Source organism: Cebus imitator, unplaced genomic scaffold, assembly GCF_001604975.1.
Source record: "Cebus imitator isolate Cc_AM_T3 unplaced genomic scaffold, Cebus_imitator-1.0 Scaffold260, whole genome shotgun sequence".
NCBI lineage: Eukaryota > Metazoa > Chordata > Mammalia > Primates > Cebidae > Cebus > Cebus imitator.
In genome coordinates, this window is record NW_016107575.1 from 1,899,408 (window position 1) to 1,915,412 (window position 16,005).

The 16,005-nt window shown below is 39.3% G+C and overlaps 1 protein-coding gene and 1 long non-coding RNA gene across 7 annotated transcripts in view; one reads left to right on the top strand and one right to left on the bottom strand.

Moving 5' to 3' along the window:
* Window positions 1-146: 146 nt before the first annotated feature.
* Window positions 147-9,781, top strand: LOC119467101. Its single transcript, XR_005195631.1, has 2 exons — window positions 147-600; window positions 8,249-9,781. It is a non-coding gene; the product is annotated as an uncharacterized LOC119467101 (long non-coding RNA).
* BRAF (B-Raf proto-oncogene, serine/threonine kinase) overlaps window positions 8,013-16,005 on the bottom strand; it is a 203,603-nt gene continuing 195,610 nt past the window's right edge. For all 6 annotated transcript variants that reach the window (XM_017499757.2, XM_037728266.1, XM_017499754.2 and 3 more), the window contains one exon: window positions 8,013-13,198. In XM_017499757.2, coding sequence (XP_017355246.1) covers window positions 13,055-13,198 — 144 coding nt within the window. In that variant the 3' untranslated portion in view covers window positions 8,013-13,054. The remainder of the gene's footprint in view (window positions 13,199-16,005) is intronic.

Below are 16,005 nucleotides of genomic sequence, written 5' to 3' on the forward strand. Positions count from 1 at the left end.
CCCACTCTGGAGTGCAGTCTCAGCTCATTGCAACCTCCACCTCCTGGGTTCAAGCAATTCTCCTGTCTCAGCCTCCCGAGTAGTTGAGACTACAGGTGCCCGCCACTACACCCAGTTAATTTTTATATTTCTAATAGAGATGGGGTTCATCATATTGGTCAGACTGGTCTTGAACTCCTGACCTTAGGTGATTCACCCTCCTCGGCCTCCCAAAAGGCTGGGATTACAAGTGTGAGCCACTGCGCCCGCCCTGGATCTTTCTGATAATGGCAGCTACCCTTTATGGATTATTAGTTTTTCTAACTCTGGCGCTTAGTGGTTTAGTGCCCTTTCAGCTGACCCTCTTGGGTACCCCACTGACATAATAGGCATTAGCTCCATTTATCAGTGAAGACAGCAAGGTTCATGGAGATGGAGTTACTTGCTTAGTGTCAACACGCTACCAGTGAGGTGAGGACTCCGAAGCTGACCCTTAGCTGCAGCGCTGTGCCGTCGTCTCCTCAGCCGGTGTCTTCGTCAGCTGTGTCAGCAGTTCCTGTGAAAACTCTGGCCCTGTGTCCACTGCAGTGGATTCTTGCCCTGAGTAGACAGAGGTTAGAGGTCAGTGCAGTCGATTAATTAAGTAGCTCCTGTGGACTGGGCAGTTGTGATGCAGGGCTGTTGTGGAACTCTTTTATTTTATTTTTTATTATTTTTTCTTTTTCTTTTTTTTCTTTTTTTTTTTTTTTTTTTTTTTTTTTTTTTTTTTTTTTTTTTTTTTTTTTTTTTTTTGTTCACTGAAGACTTGCCATCCAGTAACGTCTTGTGGAACTCTTAACTCACACTTCCAACTAGGAGTTTTTAGGGCCAGAGGAGTGGGAGATGAGTGAGGCAGGCATTTTTACTTTTTCTAAAATTCGTTGCAAAGCACTTGTTCAGCTCTGTGAGACTGGACAGAAATCTCTACCCACAGATCTAAATCTCGATCTATATATTTTTTGTAGAGATAAGGTCTGTCTCAGCCATGCTGGAGTGGAGTGGGGCGAACCTAGCTCACTGCAGCCTCAAACTTCTGGGCCCAAGTGATCTGCCTCAGCTTCCCAGTATAACTGGGACTACAAGTGTGTGCCACCACACTCGGCTAATTTGTGTGTCTGTGTGTGTGTGTGTGTGTGTGTGTGTGTGTGTGTTTTGACAAAGAGTCTTGCTATGTCGCCCAAGCTGGTTTTGAACTCTAGGCCTCACGTGATCTTCCTGCCCTGGCTTCCCGAAGTACTGAGATTACAGGTGTCAGCCACAGTGCCTGGCCTCCCTTTTTTTCCAACTTAGGTTTTTGACCACCTAGGCATTGAGAATCTAGTACTAAAGAAGATAAGACTGTTCTCAGAGAACTTAAGATTTCAGAAAGGGTAGACAGTCACTAACCAAGTGAGACTAAGTGCTGTGGAGGAAATGCCACTGGGTGAGGTGCCAGAAATGGGCGAGGAAGGCAAATTGAACTTTTGACTGGTCAGGGAAGGCATTTGAGCTGAAACCTGAACAAGTAGGAGAAGCCATATTTGTTCGAGGGTGAAGACTGTTCTGGGAATGAGAACAGCCAGAATCAGGGTCCTGGATGAGACCTCAGTCACTACTGTGTTTACGGAACATCAAGTCCAGGGCACCTCCTGCAGGTGAGGAGAGGGTGGGACTAGATCTCGTGAGCAGATCAGGGCTGCAGGTTTAGATTTTGGTTGAATGCAGCGAGCAGCCTCTGGCAGGCTTTAAGCTGGGGTGTAGTCTGACGTGCTTTCCTAGTGCCTGGGTTTCCATCCCCACTTTAATTCTCTCTGGCTGTCACAGAGCTGGCACCATGGCAGGAAAAGCTGAAGCAAGTGGACGAGTTGCACCCTCCCCTGCTGACAGCTTCAGCAGTCCTGCCCCTCTTGTAAGGGGTGCTGGGGATACTTCCTTGGTTTTGTGTTTACTCATCTGTGTGTGAGCTGCCTGAGCTGATGAAGCCATGTTTCAGGTCTTTACTTTTAAAACCATCAGATCTCTTTGTACTTTACAGGTTTCATTTTTCTTGTCCTCCACTCACCCCCATCCCACCCCTCGTGACCACCCGCCTCCCAATATCAATAAAGACTTTTTTTTTTTGGAAAGAATACAGTCCACAACAGTGAACTCAAGTAATCTCAGTAGCCCCATTCCTTAGGAATCAGTTGCTTGACTTAAAAGGTAACTTTAAAAAGAGCATTCTTTTGTTTAAAGAATATGGAGGCCACATTGGAATCCTCTTCCACACGTGGGCCATGCAGGAAATTGTTCCCAGCCTTCTTAAAGGAATGGGCCTCCACTCCCTGTATAGCATATGGGAAAATACGTGGGAGGAGTCCCAAAAGGATGTTAAGTACTGTACAACATTTGATTGATGGCAATAGATAGTTACAGGAAGTAACAGTGAAAACTTACCATGGGCCAGGCACTGTTGTTAGCACTTAATGTGTTAATCTGTCACATACTCACATTATTATTTCTACTTTGTAGTTGAAGAAATTGAGCTACAGATGGGTTAGGTGCTTTGCCAAGCTCATACCTGCAGATTCAGATCCTGCAGTCTTGTTCTAGGTGGAGTCAGATGATCTGAGTCAACATAGCATGGTGTCAGCCTTTTTGATCACAGTTTAAGAATTAGTTTCATGTTACCTGGCATATAAATATGCTTGTATACACATATATCAAACCAAAAGTTCACGAAACAGTATCTGTGATGCACACTATTTTCATTTGATTCTACATACTTACGAAAGAAAGGCCAGTTGAGACCTCCTAAAGTGATTTTACAACCTACTGATTTGTCTCTGTCTGACATTTGAAAAGCTGGTATAATGCTTCCAGAGCTCAGGCTGTTGGAGTCAGACTTGCTGGATCTGACTAGGAGCTCCACCATTCGCTTACTATGACTTTGGACAAATAACTTTGATTTGTATCTCAATGTCCTAATTTGTAGAATGGATTAAATGAGTTAGATAAAGCTCTTAGAACTATGCCTGGCTTGAATGAAATACTCTTTTAACTAGAAGCAGTTGTTATTTCTAGACCATTGGGCCTAAGCTAAGAAGTGTAGTGACCCTGGAATCCCAGTTTGATTTTTATAGAAAAACTTCCAGATAGACCAGATGGTAAACAGATAATCCAACAGAGGTGGTGCACCCCCACCCTGTAAAAAATATGCTAAAGCAAAACAGGCACATTTAGGGTATCTGTTCCTCTCTGTGATGAGCGGCTACAGGTACATTTGAAGTAAGTTTTAGGGTATGGCCTAAAATGGCAACAGAGGTCAACTGTCAAATTTTAGCACACAAGTTCATAACTTTACTGTTTCCTAGGGAAACTTAAGTAAACACCAAAATTAGTTGTCTAGTAAGTTTGAGATGAGAGGTGCTACAGAAGGAACAGCTGTTACATGAATGTTACAGGAAGATACAGAAGTCATCTTGCTTCCAGTTGTCCCTAGAACTGTTGTATAGAAGAGGTTGACCCTGTCGCCTGCTGTAACCATGTCATCAGGAGCATTGGTGGGATGCCACTGTGCAGTGTCAAGGAAATGGAAGCTCCCTGAGCTGGTGTGTGGACCTGCCTCAGCAGCTGGGACTTTGCCTTTTGTCACCTACACTAGCAGTGCCTTTCCAGATTGGTGATGACAACAGTAGGGACAAGTGGAGTATGCCTAGCACAACATCCATTTCCAGCTACAAACTCACTGTCATGGAGTCAGTACTAGCTACATCTCGTTATAGCCGCCATGACAAAATTATATATACGTAACATACACCTATGTAAAAAAATGCATGGTACAGATCTTGGGTCCTGCCTACATAAGCCTAGCAGAGTCGTATCCTTTGGGGCTGCACATTCAGCAACTGATATAAGAGGAGTTGGACCAGTTTTTCTCAAGACAGGTCTTGCTTTGCTGCCCAGGCTGGAATGCAGTGGTGCTGTTACAGCTCACTGTAGCCTTGACCTTCCAGGCTCAAGCAGTCTCCACCTACCTCAGCTGGGATCACAGGTTCATGCCACCATGCCCAATTAATAAAAAATAAAATTTTTGCCCAAGCTAGTTTGGAAATCCTGGCCTCAAGTGATCCTCCCACTTTAGCCTCCCAAAGTGTTGGGATTATAGGTGTGAGTCAATGAGCCCAGCTCAATTTTAAGAACACTTTTTGTCCTAACATTTTGAGTCTAGGAGAACTATATAACTCAAAAGACAGTAGGTCTGATTGTCACAGCCCCTCAAAGAAGTTTCAGAAGAGCTACTGTGGTAGAGTTCTTTATAATAACTAAAGTGTCCATAGTTCTGGGCTAAATTTTAAGGAAAACCTCATATATTATGGTGTATGTTCTTAAAGCCACAACTACTCTGTTGTAATCATGCACGAAGGTTTAGAAAATGAGTTTCTATAATGTTTATATTATAGAATTACATTTTTCAGATGAGAAAATTGCAGTTCATAGGAAATTGTCTTGACATTTATTTTTGTAGCATGGGGGTCTTGCTGTATTGTCCTGGCTTACCTCCAACTCCTAGGCTCAAGCAATCCTGCCTTAGCCTCTTAAGTCTTGAAAGCATTATTATGGTTTGGGAGGAGGGGTGAAACCAGATTCCTCAGGCACAAGCTCTCTTTAGACTTTTCTGTTCCTTCATATTATTCTCAGACATAACTTTTGTAGGTCACTTTTCTTTTTTTTTGAGATGGAGTCTTGCTCTGTCACCCAGGTGAGCAATGGCAGGATGTCGGTTCACTGCAATCTCCACCTCCCAGATTCAAGCAATTCTCCTGCCTCAGCTTCCTGAGTAGCTGGGATTACAGATGTCTGACTAATTTTTGTATATTTTTTGAGATAGAGTTTTGCTCTTGTTGCCCAGGCTGGAGTGCAATGGCGTGATCTTGGTTCACCACAACCTCCGCCTCTTGGGTTCCAGCGATTCTCCTGGACTCAGCCTCCCAAGTAGCTGGGATTACAGGCATGCACCATCATGTCCGGCTAATTTTGTATTTTTAGTAGAGACGGGGTTACCATGTCAGGCTGGTCTCAAACTCCTGACCTCAGGTGATCCACCTGCCTCAGCTTCCCAAATTGCGAGGATTACAGGTGTGAGTCAGTGTCTGGCCACAGGTGAGTTTTTTAAAAAAATGTACATGTATGTGTGTGTGTGTGTGTGTATATATATATATATGTGTGTGTGTGTACACACACACACACACACATACACACACACAGTGTACTTCAGGTGAGTTTTAAAACTGTTTACTTCTTTTCTGGAAACCTTGCCCAGTACTTTGATATATTTTGTCTGGAGATACTCTAGGTGTTTTTCAGACTTGAGTGAATTTTATTTGGGGGTGGGCCATGAAATCAAATGCACAAAATCAACTCACTGAGGTAACCACATTAAAAAAAGTAGAAAACATGAGTGCATAGTTTCCAATAAATGTTAGTGTGTATGTTCTGTGTTACTATAGAAAATACAAGCTGTGTCAAAAGTTTGAAAAAATACAATTCTAAGGTGAGTTTCTGCAGATAAACTTTAAACATGACTAAAGTAAGGCACACACTCCAACTGAACCACAGGGAGAGCAGTCATTTGCAGCTAAAGATACATCAGGTCAACATCTAAAATACTGAAGGTCATCACCAACACCTGACAAAAGGCTGCTGCCACTACAAGTTGTATAGCATGTATCATGTATCAGGCACGATCTTGACAACTTACTTCAACTTCTACCCACTAAGCAGTAACCAACATTAAGAAACAAAATGTACATTTCTTAGTCTCTCCATTGTCTAGAAGAACTGTTAAAACTGCTGACTACTTTTGTTACTGATTGTAATGATGTTAGAAAAATAGTCCTGATGAAGACTTCTCCATGCAGTCAATCTTTATTATAGCAGTATTCGCATATTCACATCAAGTACATATAACTTTTTTTGCCTTTTATATAATACAGAGTTTTTAAATAACTTTACACAGAAATAAATTTCTTCAATCTGAATTTCAGCTATCTTTTTAAATTTATTCTCCATGCTTTCTATCGAAACTGAACAATATTTTCTGTTATACAAATTTACATGAGAAAAACTCCAAAGTACAAATGAAGGGACCTGAGCAGGAAAGAGAACCAAAGTATCAGGAAGTAGGTATGGGGAAGAATTAAAAAAAAAAATAAAAATAAAAGATTCAAGCAAACATTAAGAATAGGGGACAACAGGGAGACATCGTCCATTTGACTGAAAATAAATGTCTTTTTTTATGAATTGAAAAATAAGCTTTAAAAATAGTTACTCCATTGTAATTTTTGCAAAGCAGGTATAGAGAGGTCTGTGGACAATTAAAAAGTCCCCATCTTTTCACTGGGCCTGCCCCAGACTTCATGAGAACTTTTCAATGCTTGAGTGGAACTGAAGTGTACTAAACCCGAACCTTTGGCAATAACAGAAAAGAGGAATGTGTGTGTGAGTCGCCATAAGGTTTGGAGTAGTGAAACAGGAACCATGAATTCACTGCAGTTCAAACAGGAAGCATCTTCCTTTCCTCTCCCTTACAGGAGACATGTCCTCAAGCCAAGGAATACATGAAGAGGGGGTATGTCCTTTTGCTTGGTCTAAACCAAAGAGCAATCACAACTAATGAATAAAATTCAGAGAGCGACATATTTTTGATGAATGATCAAATTCAATCCTCTGATCAGTTATATGATCCTATCTTAGGAAAAGCAGCAATTGCCGTGTTGAGCAAAGGATCAGATGTGCAACCAACAAATGAGATTACCACAAATATATATCACTGTGATATATTCCTCAAAAATCAAGCGACATCATGAAGGCCAAACTGAGACTAAACTATGTGGCATGGCCAAAGGAAACACGGAGGACCCATGGTGCATTTTAAAATGAAGGTGGTCTTTCTTCAGGTCCAAATCCAATTAAGAAAAAAAAAAAAAAAAAAAAAAAAAAATAAAAAAAAAACCACTAAAAAAAAAAAATTAAAAAAAAAAAAAAAAAAAGAATAAAAGAGAATAAATTAAAATGAAGGCAGGAGAAGGGGACAGCACATAGACACAAACCCCTGTATGTAAATTAACATAACATGAAGATAAATAAGACATAAACGCTAGCCACTTATGTTGGTCATTAACATGAAAAAAAGGCATTATATGTTGATATAGCTGGTTTTAATCAGCTATGGAACATACACAAATGTATTAGGAAGGAATGATTCTCAAACCTTTCACAGCTTAGAATAAAAAGCTTACTTATTGCACTCTTACATTTGATTTCAGGTAATGACAGTTTATTTCCCACCCTCACATAAATTTTTCCCTATCCTAGACTTACTGCCATCTCACCCCATTTTGGTCTCTTCTCTGCATCTGTGCCCACTCTCTGAGCTTTGTTGTTTATGCTAGTCTGCAGTGTCTTCTAACTCATACTCCACCAAAATACATGTGCGTTCAAAAACTTAATACAAAAATGCAACACAGTAATTTTCAAAACAAAACCAGGACTAAGCAATTTCATCCAAACCCCCATTCCCACCCCTGTAAACAGATCCTTCCTTTGCGGCATCTCTTCACAAATTTTCTGCCAAGTCTCCGGCATATGTACGTGAGAACCAGCAGTCATGGTGCTGGAGAATGAACTTGGCTGGCCAGGAGAAGCAGATGGTTTGTACAAAACATTTTTTGATACTAACATGAATAAACATATTTTAGTAGTTTTCAGAGCACTTCAATTTACAGAATTCTTAAAAAAAAAAAAGCACCTCTAAAAAATGGATACACTGGCTTACATTGGCTGTGTCCTCATACACAACTGGTTATGTCCCTGTAATTACTCAAAATAGCTAAATAAATGTCAACATTTTAATAAAGCTGATTTAGTAATTAATAAAACTTAACAGTTGAATTTGTGGAAGTTAAATAAAAGTACTTTAATCCCTTCATTGAGTTGGGAACTAATTGGCCCTATGCCTTTTTTTTTTTTTTTTAAAGCACTGTTATCTTAAGATTTTAGGACTTGGGTTTCTGTCCTCTTCCACCTTAAAAATACCTGATAGGAACTGTTACTCTTTCCACAATTAACAAAAATTAGAACTGAATTTCGACTTAAATGTCCTTGCCCAAACAAAAGTGAAAATAGCTTATTTGAAAACAACAAAACAGGGCTATCTAGTATACTAATAAAATAAACATCTTACCAATATTTTCAGTTTTACCAGAGCTAGCAACACGGACCACAAATACACTGGTGACTCCACTCGCCTCTGGCCAAGCTACAAATCATCGCCTGAGGCAGAGATGCTAATACCCTCTTCTGGGGCTCAACTGCTGACAGGCATCAGTAATCCATCCCTGTGTAACATTTCAAGGATGCACTGGAGACAATACATGGGCTTCCTCTTTTGTTGGTGAGGAATGAAAGAAGATACAAGAATCACACCATGGAATGTTTTCTTTTACATCCAACTGCCACATCATAAAGGACGCCTTGACTTGAGAGACCTCCACCCCAGACCCCACAGTGCTTTGGGGCAGGATGACTAGCGCAGTCCAGCTTCACTTGCAAGCAAGTCCTGGGAGGAAATTTACATTTCAAACTTTGAAAAATCAGTGTCTAGGTTGGCAGCAGTACTCTGGAAACTGATAAAACCAAATTCTGTCCTGTATTTCAATTTCCCCTTCTAAGTTAATACATTAATTGCTGCCCATCATACAGTACTTCAACCCTAAACTACAGCAATTTCTTGAAATTTCTGTCAACATTTCTGTTGTATAAAAGTTCCATGCTTTGAAGAACCTATGGGAGTAGAAAAAGTTTCTCTAGAAATGTCACTGAACTAACTGTATTTTCAAGGTAGTTGCTCTATGTGATAAATATATCTGACTATACTAGGGATTATGTGCTTTAAAAAAATAATTTTGTTCACTGAAAATTTACCTGTGTGTTCTCTCATTGTTAAATGTGATTTTGGCTATAAACTCTTTAGTGCATTTATCTATGCAGTCTAAATTACACTCTAAAAATTATTAACACAGCTAAGTTAAACCAGAGTGGCTGCTCTCTTCACAAATCACTGATTTCTGCTAAAATTTTAGCTTTTTTATTGCATCAAGAAGGCACAGTAAGATCATTTGGCAAATTGTCAAGGTATTTTTCTAGAGCCTCACCTATATATACTATTTCAACACATGACCTGTAAGCTATTTGCTGTTCATACTCACAGTAAACCTTCCATCTCTGGCTATGGTGTTTACAGCCTAATGGTTGGAATCTGCTAGTCTCAAGGTGCCGGTATTCTAGCACTAACAATGCCAACTTGGACAAAGAAGAGAATCTTGCAAAAAGAGTAATCATTCTACCTCTTAGCTGGGCAGTCTCTCTATGAATGCCTGTGCACATGACAAAGCTGCACCTAACTCATTATAATGAGGTACTGTCTTGCCAAGCCTACTGAAAATTAAATCACTATTAGTGAAGTGATACCATAGCTATTTATTTTCATGCAACTGATTCAAGGTTAAGATTCTGAAACGTACCCCTCAACAGGTTCTGGCACCACTTTCAACAACATTCAGATATTCTGAGCAACACATTTTTTTTTTTTTTTTTTTACAGTGTTACTGCTTAAATGTATAATGCCCTTTAGGACAAAATGAGAGTGCTCAAATACAAGTACACAAAAAAGTTAAAATCTTAAATCATCGTCATGTTCTAGAGCTCCTGACTTTTCATTATTTTAAAATAAATAACTATTCATGACCTCATTCCGAGGAGGTAGTTTTTTGAAGAGGTCACCTGAACCCTGCAATGTGGTTTCAAACTAAAACTAGAGATGAGGTTTGCAAGCGGCTGGCGAGGTGGATGTACAGTGGGGACAGGTGAGATCTGAGGAGGGTGTGCAGCAGCTCGCACTCCACTGATGAATACAAGGTAACATCCTGTGATGAAAGTGCTGCCACTGCACCAAACCAGAAGCTAGGAAATATTTACAAAGTTTCAGGCTGACAGTGCTGCTATCTTATTTCTTTATATACTGCACTTTCTTCTCCAACACCAACATAAATATAGCACATATCATTTATATGGGATTTTATCTTTTGGAATGCCCCCTACTAGATCTCAAATACAATCAGGGGTGGGATGTTCAGGAACCAGAATTTGACAGCTAGACAGAATCTTCTTTTAAGGTGCACATTAACAATAAACAATCACATTTTCTATTCACAAATCCCTTTTAAAAACTACTTTTTTTGGTCAATATTATTTCAGTGGCAAAAGTCTATGTCCTAGACTGTAATGATGAGAAAAGTCCATCAGGAATACTACACAGTTAAAAACAATCTGCTTTAGTTGCTCTCAAATTTTTCAGAGGGTTTCACCTCTCCCTACCAAAACTAAAACACACTACAGAAGGCACTGCGGCCACTACAGACAAGACTGTGACACCCTTACAAGATGGTCAGTGACGCAGCCACATACCGTCTATACAATTACTCATAAAGTGCTTTCATAAATAAGGACTTCTTCCTGGTATAGTTTTTAGGAGCTCAATAAGTCTGTTATCTAAGCATCAAAAAATAAAGCAGATAAAACACAAAATCTATTTTCATGTCATTTGTAAACTAGAGAAAAAAACTATTTAATGGAAAAAGGAAGAAAAGAGAGGTTAAATATTTTATTTTTTAAGGTCTCTATAAAAAAAATCTCAATATGCTGAGCCTGGCTCCTGGGCACAGCTTCATTTGAGATCAGGTCTGCTCTCCCTACTCAAATGAGATACCAGCCTATTCTAGAATGCAAGGGAAGAAACAGTGTATCACCCTGAATATTGTTTAGGAAATTCAAATGCTCAGCTTGCTCCCTAATGGTGCTGCCACTGCCTGGCTGACGCAGTCCTGCTCCCAGCCATGCACACATTCTGCCTCCTCAGCAGGACATGAAACACATCGTCTGTTCAAGCCCAGGTCTCTCAACCTGCAGAAACTTGAAGCCAATCTTGGTAAAGGGAACACAGCCACATATAAAAGCATCTAGAGACATTAAAAAAAAAAAAATAGCCAATGCTTTTCAAGAAAGGCAGTATTATGCACAGTCTTCAAATCAGTGTGAATTATTTCCATCTTTGCAAATTTCTGAATTTTTAAGACATTGCCCTGCTGATGTAAAACTTAAAAACAATTTGCTTTTCAAACTGATTGCATTTTACAAGGACAACTTTTTACAAGTCCATGAAAATTTCAATAGGCTTTCTTCTGAACACATGTATGTTAGCAAAAATCATCTAATGGTAGTGAGCTTTTAGAAGGCTGAAATACAGATAGCAGGGCCTGGAGTTACAATCTGAAAATTTTAAATAACCATTTCCAATTCGTTGATTTATTCTGGGTCCTGTTTAATTTCTTTCAAATCCTTGGCTCTAGCTTGGTTGGTCTAAGTATATCTGACTTGATTTACATTCCTAAATTCTGAGTCTAGATTCCTGATTAAGGGAGGTTTTCCATTAATTTGCCATTAATACATATACTTTCTTTGCTATGACTGTAATTGATATTACCCTTTAATAAAGGCCAAAGGAAGCTATAACTAGGTTATATTTTCCATTTGTGCAAAGATAAGAAAGATTTAGGTTCTTAATAAACACCAGCTCTTTCTATAAAAACAACTGATGATAAGTTTTCCACACCCTCCCTCAGTCCCAATATGCCTAAAGTTGCTCTGTTCTCTGCCTGGGAATTCAGCTGCCAAATTACCCAACCTTTTGAAGACCAGGCTTGGGAAAAAAGGAAAAAGGAGAATGAATGGAGACACCACCATTTTTATTTCAGGTTGCATATTCTAGATAAAAGACTAGAAAGAAGATGTAGGATGTAGTGTTACGAATAAGTTGGAAGAAACAATGATATTATTAGCAAAGATGTTAGTGTGGATCCAGCAAGTACCATTAACTGAAAAATTATAAATATTTGTCATTATGCTAAGACTCCCCATATTTAGGTAGAGAAAAGGATAATGATCTTTCTTAAAAGGTGTTTATATAACAAAAATACAATTTTCAGGATATATAATTCTAGTGGGAAGTATTATTTTATTCCAATTCAGTTAAATCTGAAAATTATTTTCTTTTTAATAAAAATATAAAAGCAACTCAAAAATTAAAACCTGTACCTTATATTTAAATTATCTAAATTTCTCACATTCAAAACTGTTATTAAGCAGTTTTGTAGGCTTTTAGTTAGATACTGCCATGGCATTTTGTGCCCTGGACAAAGTAGCCGCATAAGTAGTTGGTGACTGGAAGAGCATAGGAGGAAGGTATAAACTGTATTTCCTGAGAATTTGCTACATTGTGGAGGAAAAAAAATCCTCAAACACTTATCTTAATTGCTGGACCCAATGAGAAAGAAGGCAATATGTGCCAGCACTATCTAGCCTGTTTGGTTAAGCAGACCCCTCAGTGGGCAAGGAAACGAAAGGCCAGAGACCCCGGAGGTCAGGAAGAAGATGCAGCATGCCCTTTTCCTCCATACCAAGACACATCTACTTCTCACTGCTCAGCCTCCATTTAAATAAAATAGCTTCCTTTTGATAAAATTTGTCAAGGCCTGAACATGCACGCACCATACAGAAAGGGCAAGCTGCATTTTTGTTCCATCCCTCAGAAATTAACTGGTGGTCGCTAGGGGAAAGAGTTCCACAACAACAATCCAGAACAGGAAAGAGAACGATGCTTGGTGATTGAAATTGCCCCATCAGATGATCAGCCACAAATTGATCTGGTGGTTAGAAGGGCTAAGTTGACTGGCAGACTTTTCATAGCAAATCTCCCAAGCTGTAGCAGCAGTTTCTTTCCATCATGCCTGACCATCAAAAGGTCAGAATTCAGGGTCTCTCCTCTTTCTTCCTGGGATTGGGCAGACTTGTATGCTCGTGGTATTTTTGCTGAAGAAACACTGGCAGCAGAGAATTCTGGTTCCTAAAACATTCTTTCCTCTTTTGTTGGATGGGAAATTCCATTCTGTTCCACATCAGCTTATGCATTGGAAATTTGTATCTTTAAAAAAAGATTTGAGGAACAGAACTGTGTTTTGATGTTAACAAATTGTACGAACACAAGACTTAAGAAATAAGAGCAGATGCTGCCATGATGGTGGCTACTTGAAGGCTGCAAATTCTCCTGTAGGGGGAGGACAAGAGCTAATTTTAAAAAAGTCATCTCAAATAACCTAGAGACACAGAAAAGCCTCATGTGAGTTTCACTGAAAAGTGACTAGACATATATTTCAAATCTAGGAACAACATTGCTAATTTAAAAGCAAAAATGGCTGAAACCTATAGAAGAACACAACATATATAGTATGAGAATATGGTTCCGCTATGTCAATTAAATAGCAAGTCTGCAGAGAATTTCCTAGTTGGCTTTTACATGTCATGGTTCTAATCAAGCTGAAAACAGTTCCAATTTTTCAGAAACTAGTTGTAAAGTAGTAATGTCAATTTGTAGAATACTTCCACCTCTGAATTATCAACTCATTTTCACCTATCGTATTATCATAATGCCATTATTAGGAAGGGAGAGGCAGAAGTTATCCTCATTTTGCAAAAGTTATGATTAAGAGGTCAAATGATTTGTCCACATCACACATTTGACAGAGAGAAAGAAAATCCAGACCTCCTATTTTCTAGTTAATTTTACCTTCAAACTAACAAAATATTAAATATAGACACATGTCACTGAATGTAATTATCAGCAGTTTCATTCTTGTTGCCCAGGCTGGAGTGCAATGGCATGATCTCGGCTCACTGCAACCTCTGCCTCCTGGGTTCAAGCGATTCTGCTGCCTCAGCCTCCCGAGTAGCTGGGATTACAGGCATGTGCCAACATGCCTGGGTAATTTTGTATTTTTAGTAGAGATGGGGTTTCTCCATGTTTGTCAGGCTGTTCTCGAACTCCTAACCTCAGGTAATCCACCCGCCTTGGCCTCCCAAAGTGCTGGGATTACAGGCGTGAGCCACTGTGCATGGCCAGCAAAAGGAATTCTTTAAGCCACAAAGTACTTTTGTGGTATCATGTTCCTTCAACTTACTGAAGCCACTAAAAATAATGGCTTTATTTTTCATCTACCATTTTGTCCATAGTTTCAACTTGTAACTAAAGGCCAGTTCCTGTTATATACACTACAGTTAATTTCTGAGGATTAGTTAATAACTGATAATTATCAGAATTTAGTCAGGCATGCCACTATTTTTCAATAGCAGCTTCTGAGGAGGATCCAAGCAATCACTTGTATGAATATACTATTTAACCCAAGAATAACCTATTTAATTTCTGACTGCTATCAGATTCCAACTGGTTGCTAAATAACGTTGGCAGAGCCCAACAAACAACAGATTGCCAATGACTGGCTGACTGAATCCTCAGCTTTATAAGCTGATAGTATTAGTGACTGACTGCCTCACTGATCGCCTTGTACACATCTGCATCCAATCCTCATAATAACCTGAGGAGGCAGATGCTATTATCTTTATTATACAGATGAGGAAGCTGGGGTTTACAGTGGTCATATACAGAAAACTGCAGAGAAGAAATGCAAACCCAAGTGCTGACTCCAAGACCCAGCAGTCCCCTAAACAACTTTCAGTAATTAATACTGTTTTCCCATCTGAATATGACTACAAGTGGAATTGCAGACAGTCATACTATCTCTTTCCATGTATGATTCCTTTTAACAAGCAATTAACTAAGTTATTGTGAGTCCAAAGATCAAGAAAGGGTAAAAGAATTATTCACTCATATTTAAAGTTAAAAGGATTGGGGAATTTGGCACTGATTTAAAAAAAAAAAAAGGCTAAATTAAACTACTGAGACCTTGGGAGTAAAACATTTGGAGTATAATCATAGGAGGCTATCATGGTAACAGACTAGAAATATACAAACATTCTTACTATTGTTGCTTACAGTTTCAGTACTTATAATTTTAAGGTTGCTACTTTTAGGATTTTAATGTTTCTTTAAAGTTACTTGTAACATTCTTATGAGTAGTCATCTATCTAGCAGAATCCAAATCTCATTAAGGAAGTCAATGTAAAAATAAGATTTACAGAAATCTTTATAAAAATGGCTAGAATTCATCTATTAAAGAAATATCAGAAAATGTTAATATCCAAGCCAAATTTTATATACTGCATTAAAAAATACTTTAAAAAAATCTTCATGTAAGGTTGGGCATGGTGGTTCATGCTTGTAATCCCAGCACTTCAGGAGGCCGAAGCAGGATTGCTTGAGCCCACGAGTTTGAGACCAGTTAGGGCAACACAATGAGACCCTGTCTCTACAAAAATAAAAAAAGGGAAAAAAAATCAGTTGGGTGTGGTGGCATATGCCTGTAGTCCCAGCTACATAGGAGGGTGAAGTGGGAGGATCACTTGAGACCAGGAGGTTGAGGCTGTAGTGAGCCAGCATTGTACCACTACACTGCAGCCTGAGTGACAAGACCCTGTCTCAAAAACAAAACACAGACACAAAAAACTTCAGATAATGTTTCCTATTCATTGTAACAATTAGAAACTTCATTTTGTTGAAGTGTTATACTTCACAAACTTAAATACTAGTCTTAAAAACCAGGTCAGCGTGATGGCTCATGCCTATAATCCCAGCACTTTGGGAGGCACACAGGGCTGGATCACCTGAGGCCAGGAGTTCGAGACCAGCCTGGCCAACATGGCTAAACTCTGTCTCTACTAAAAAATACATAAATTAGGGCCAGGCCTAGTGACTTACATCTGTAATCCCAGCACTTTGGGAGGCTGAGGTGAGCAGACCACCTGAGGTCAGAAATTCAAGAGCAGTCTGGCCAATATGGTGAAACTCTGTCTCTACTGGAAAAAAAAAAATTAGCTGGCTGTGGTGGTGGGCATCTGTAATCCCAGCTACCTGGTAGGTTGAGGCAAGAGAATCGCCTGAAGCTGGGAGGCAGAAGTTGC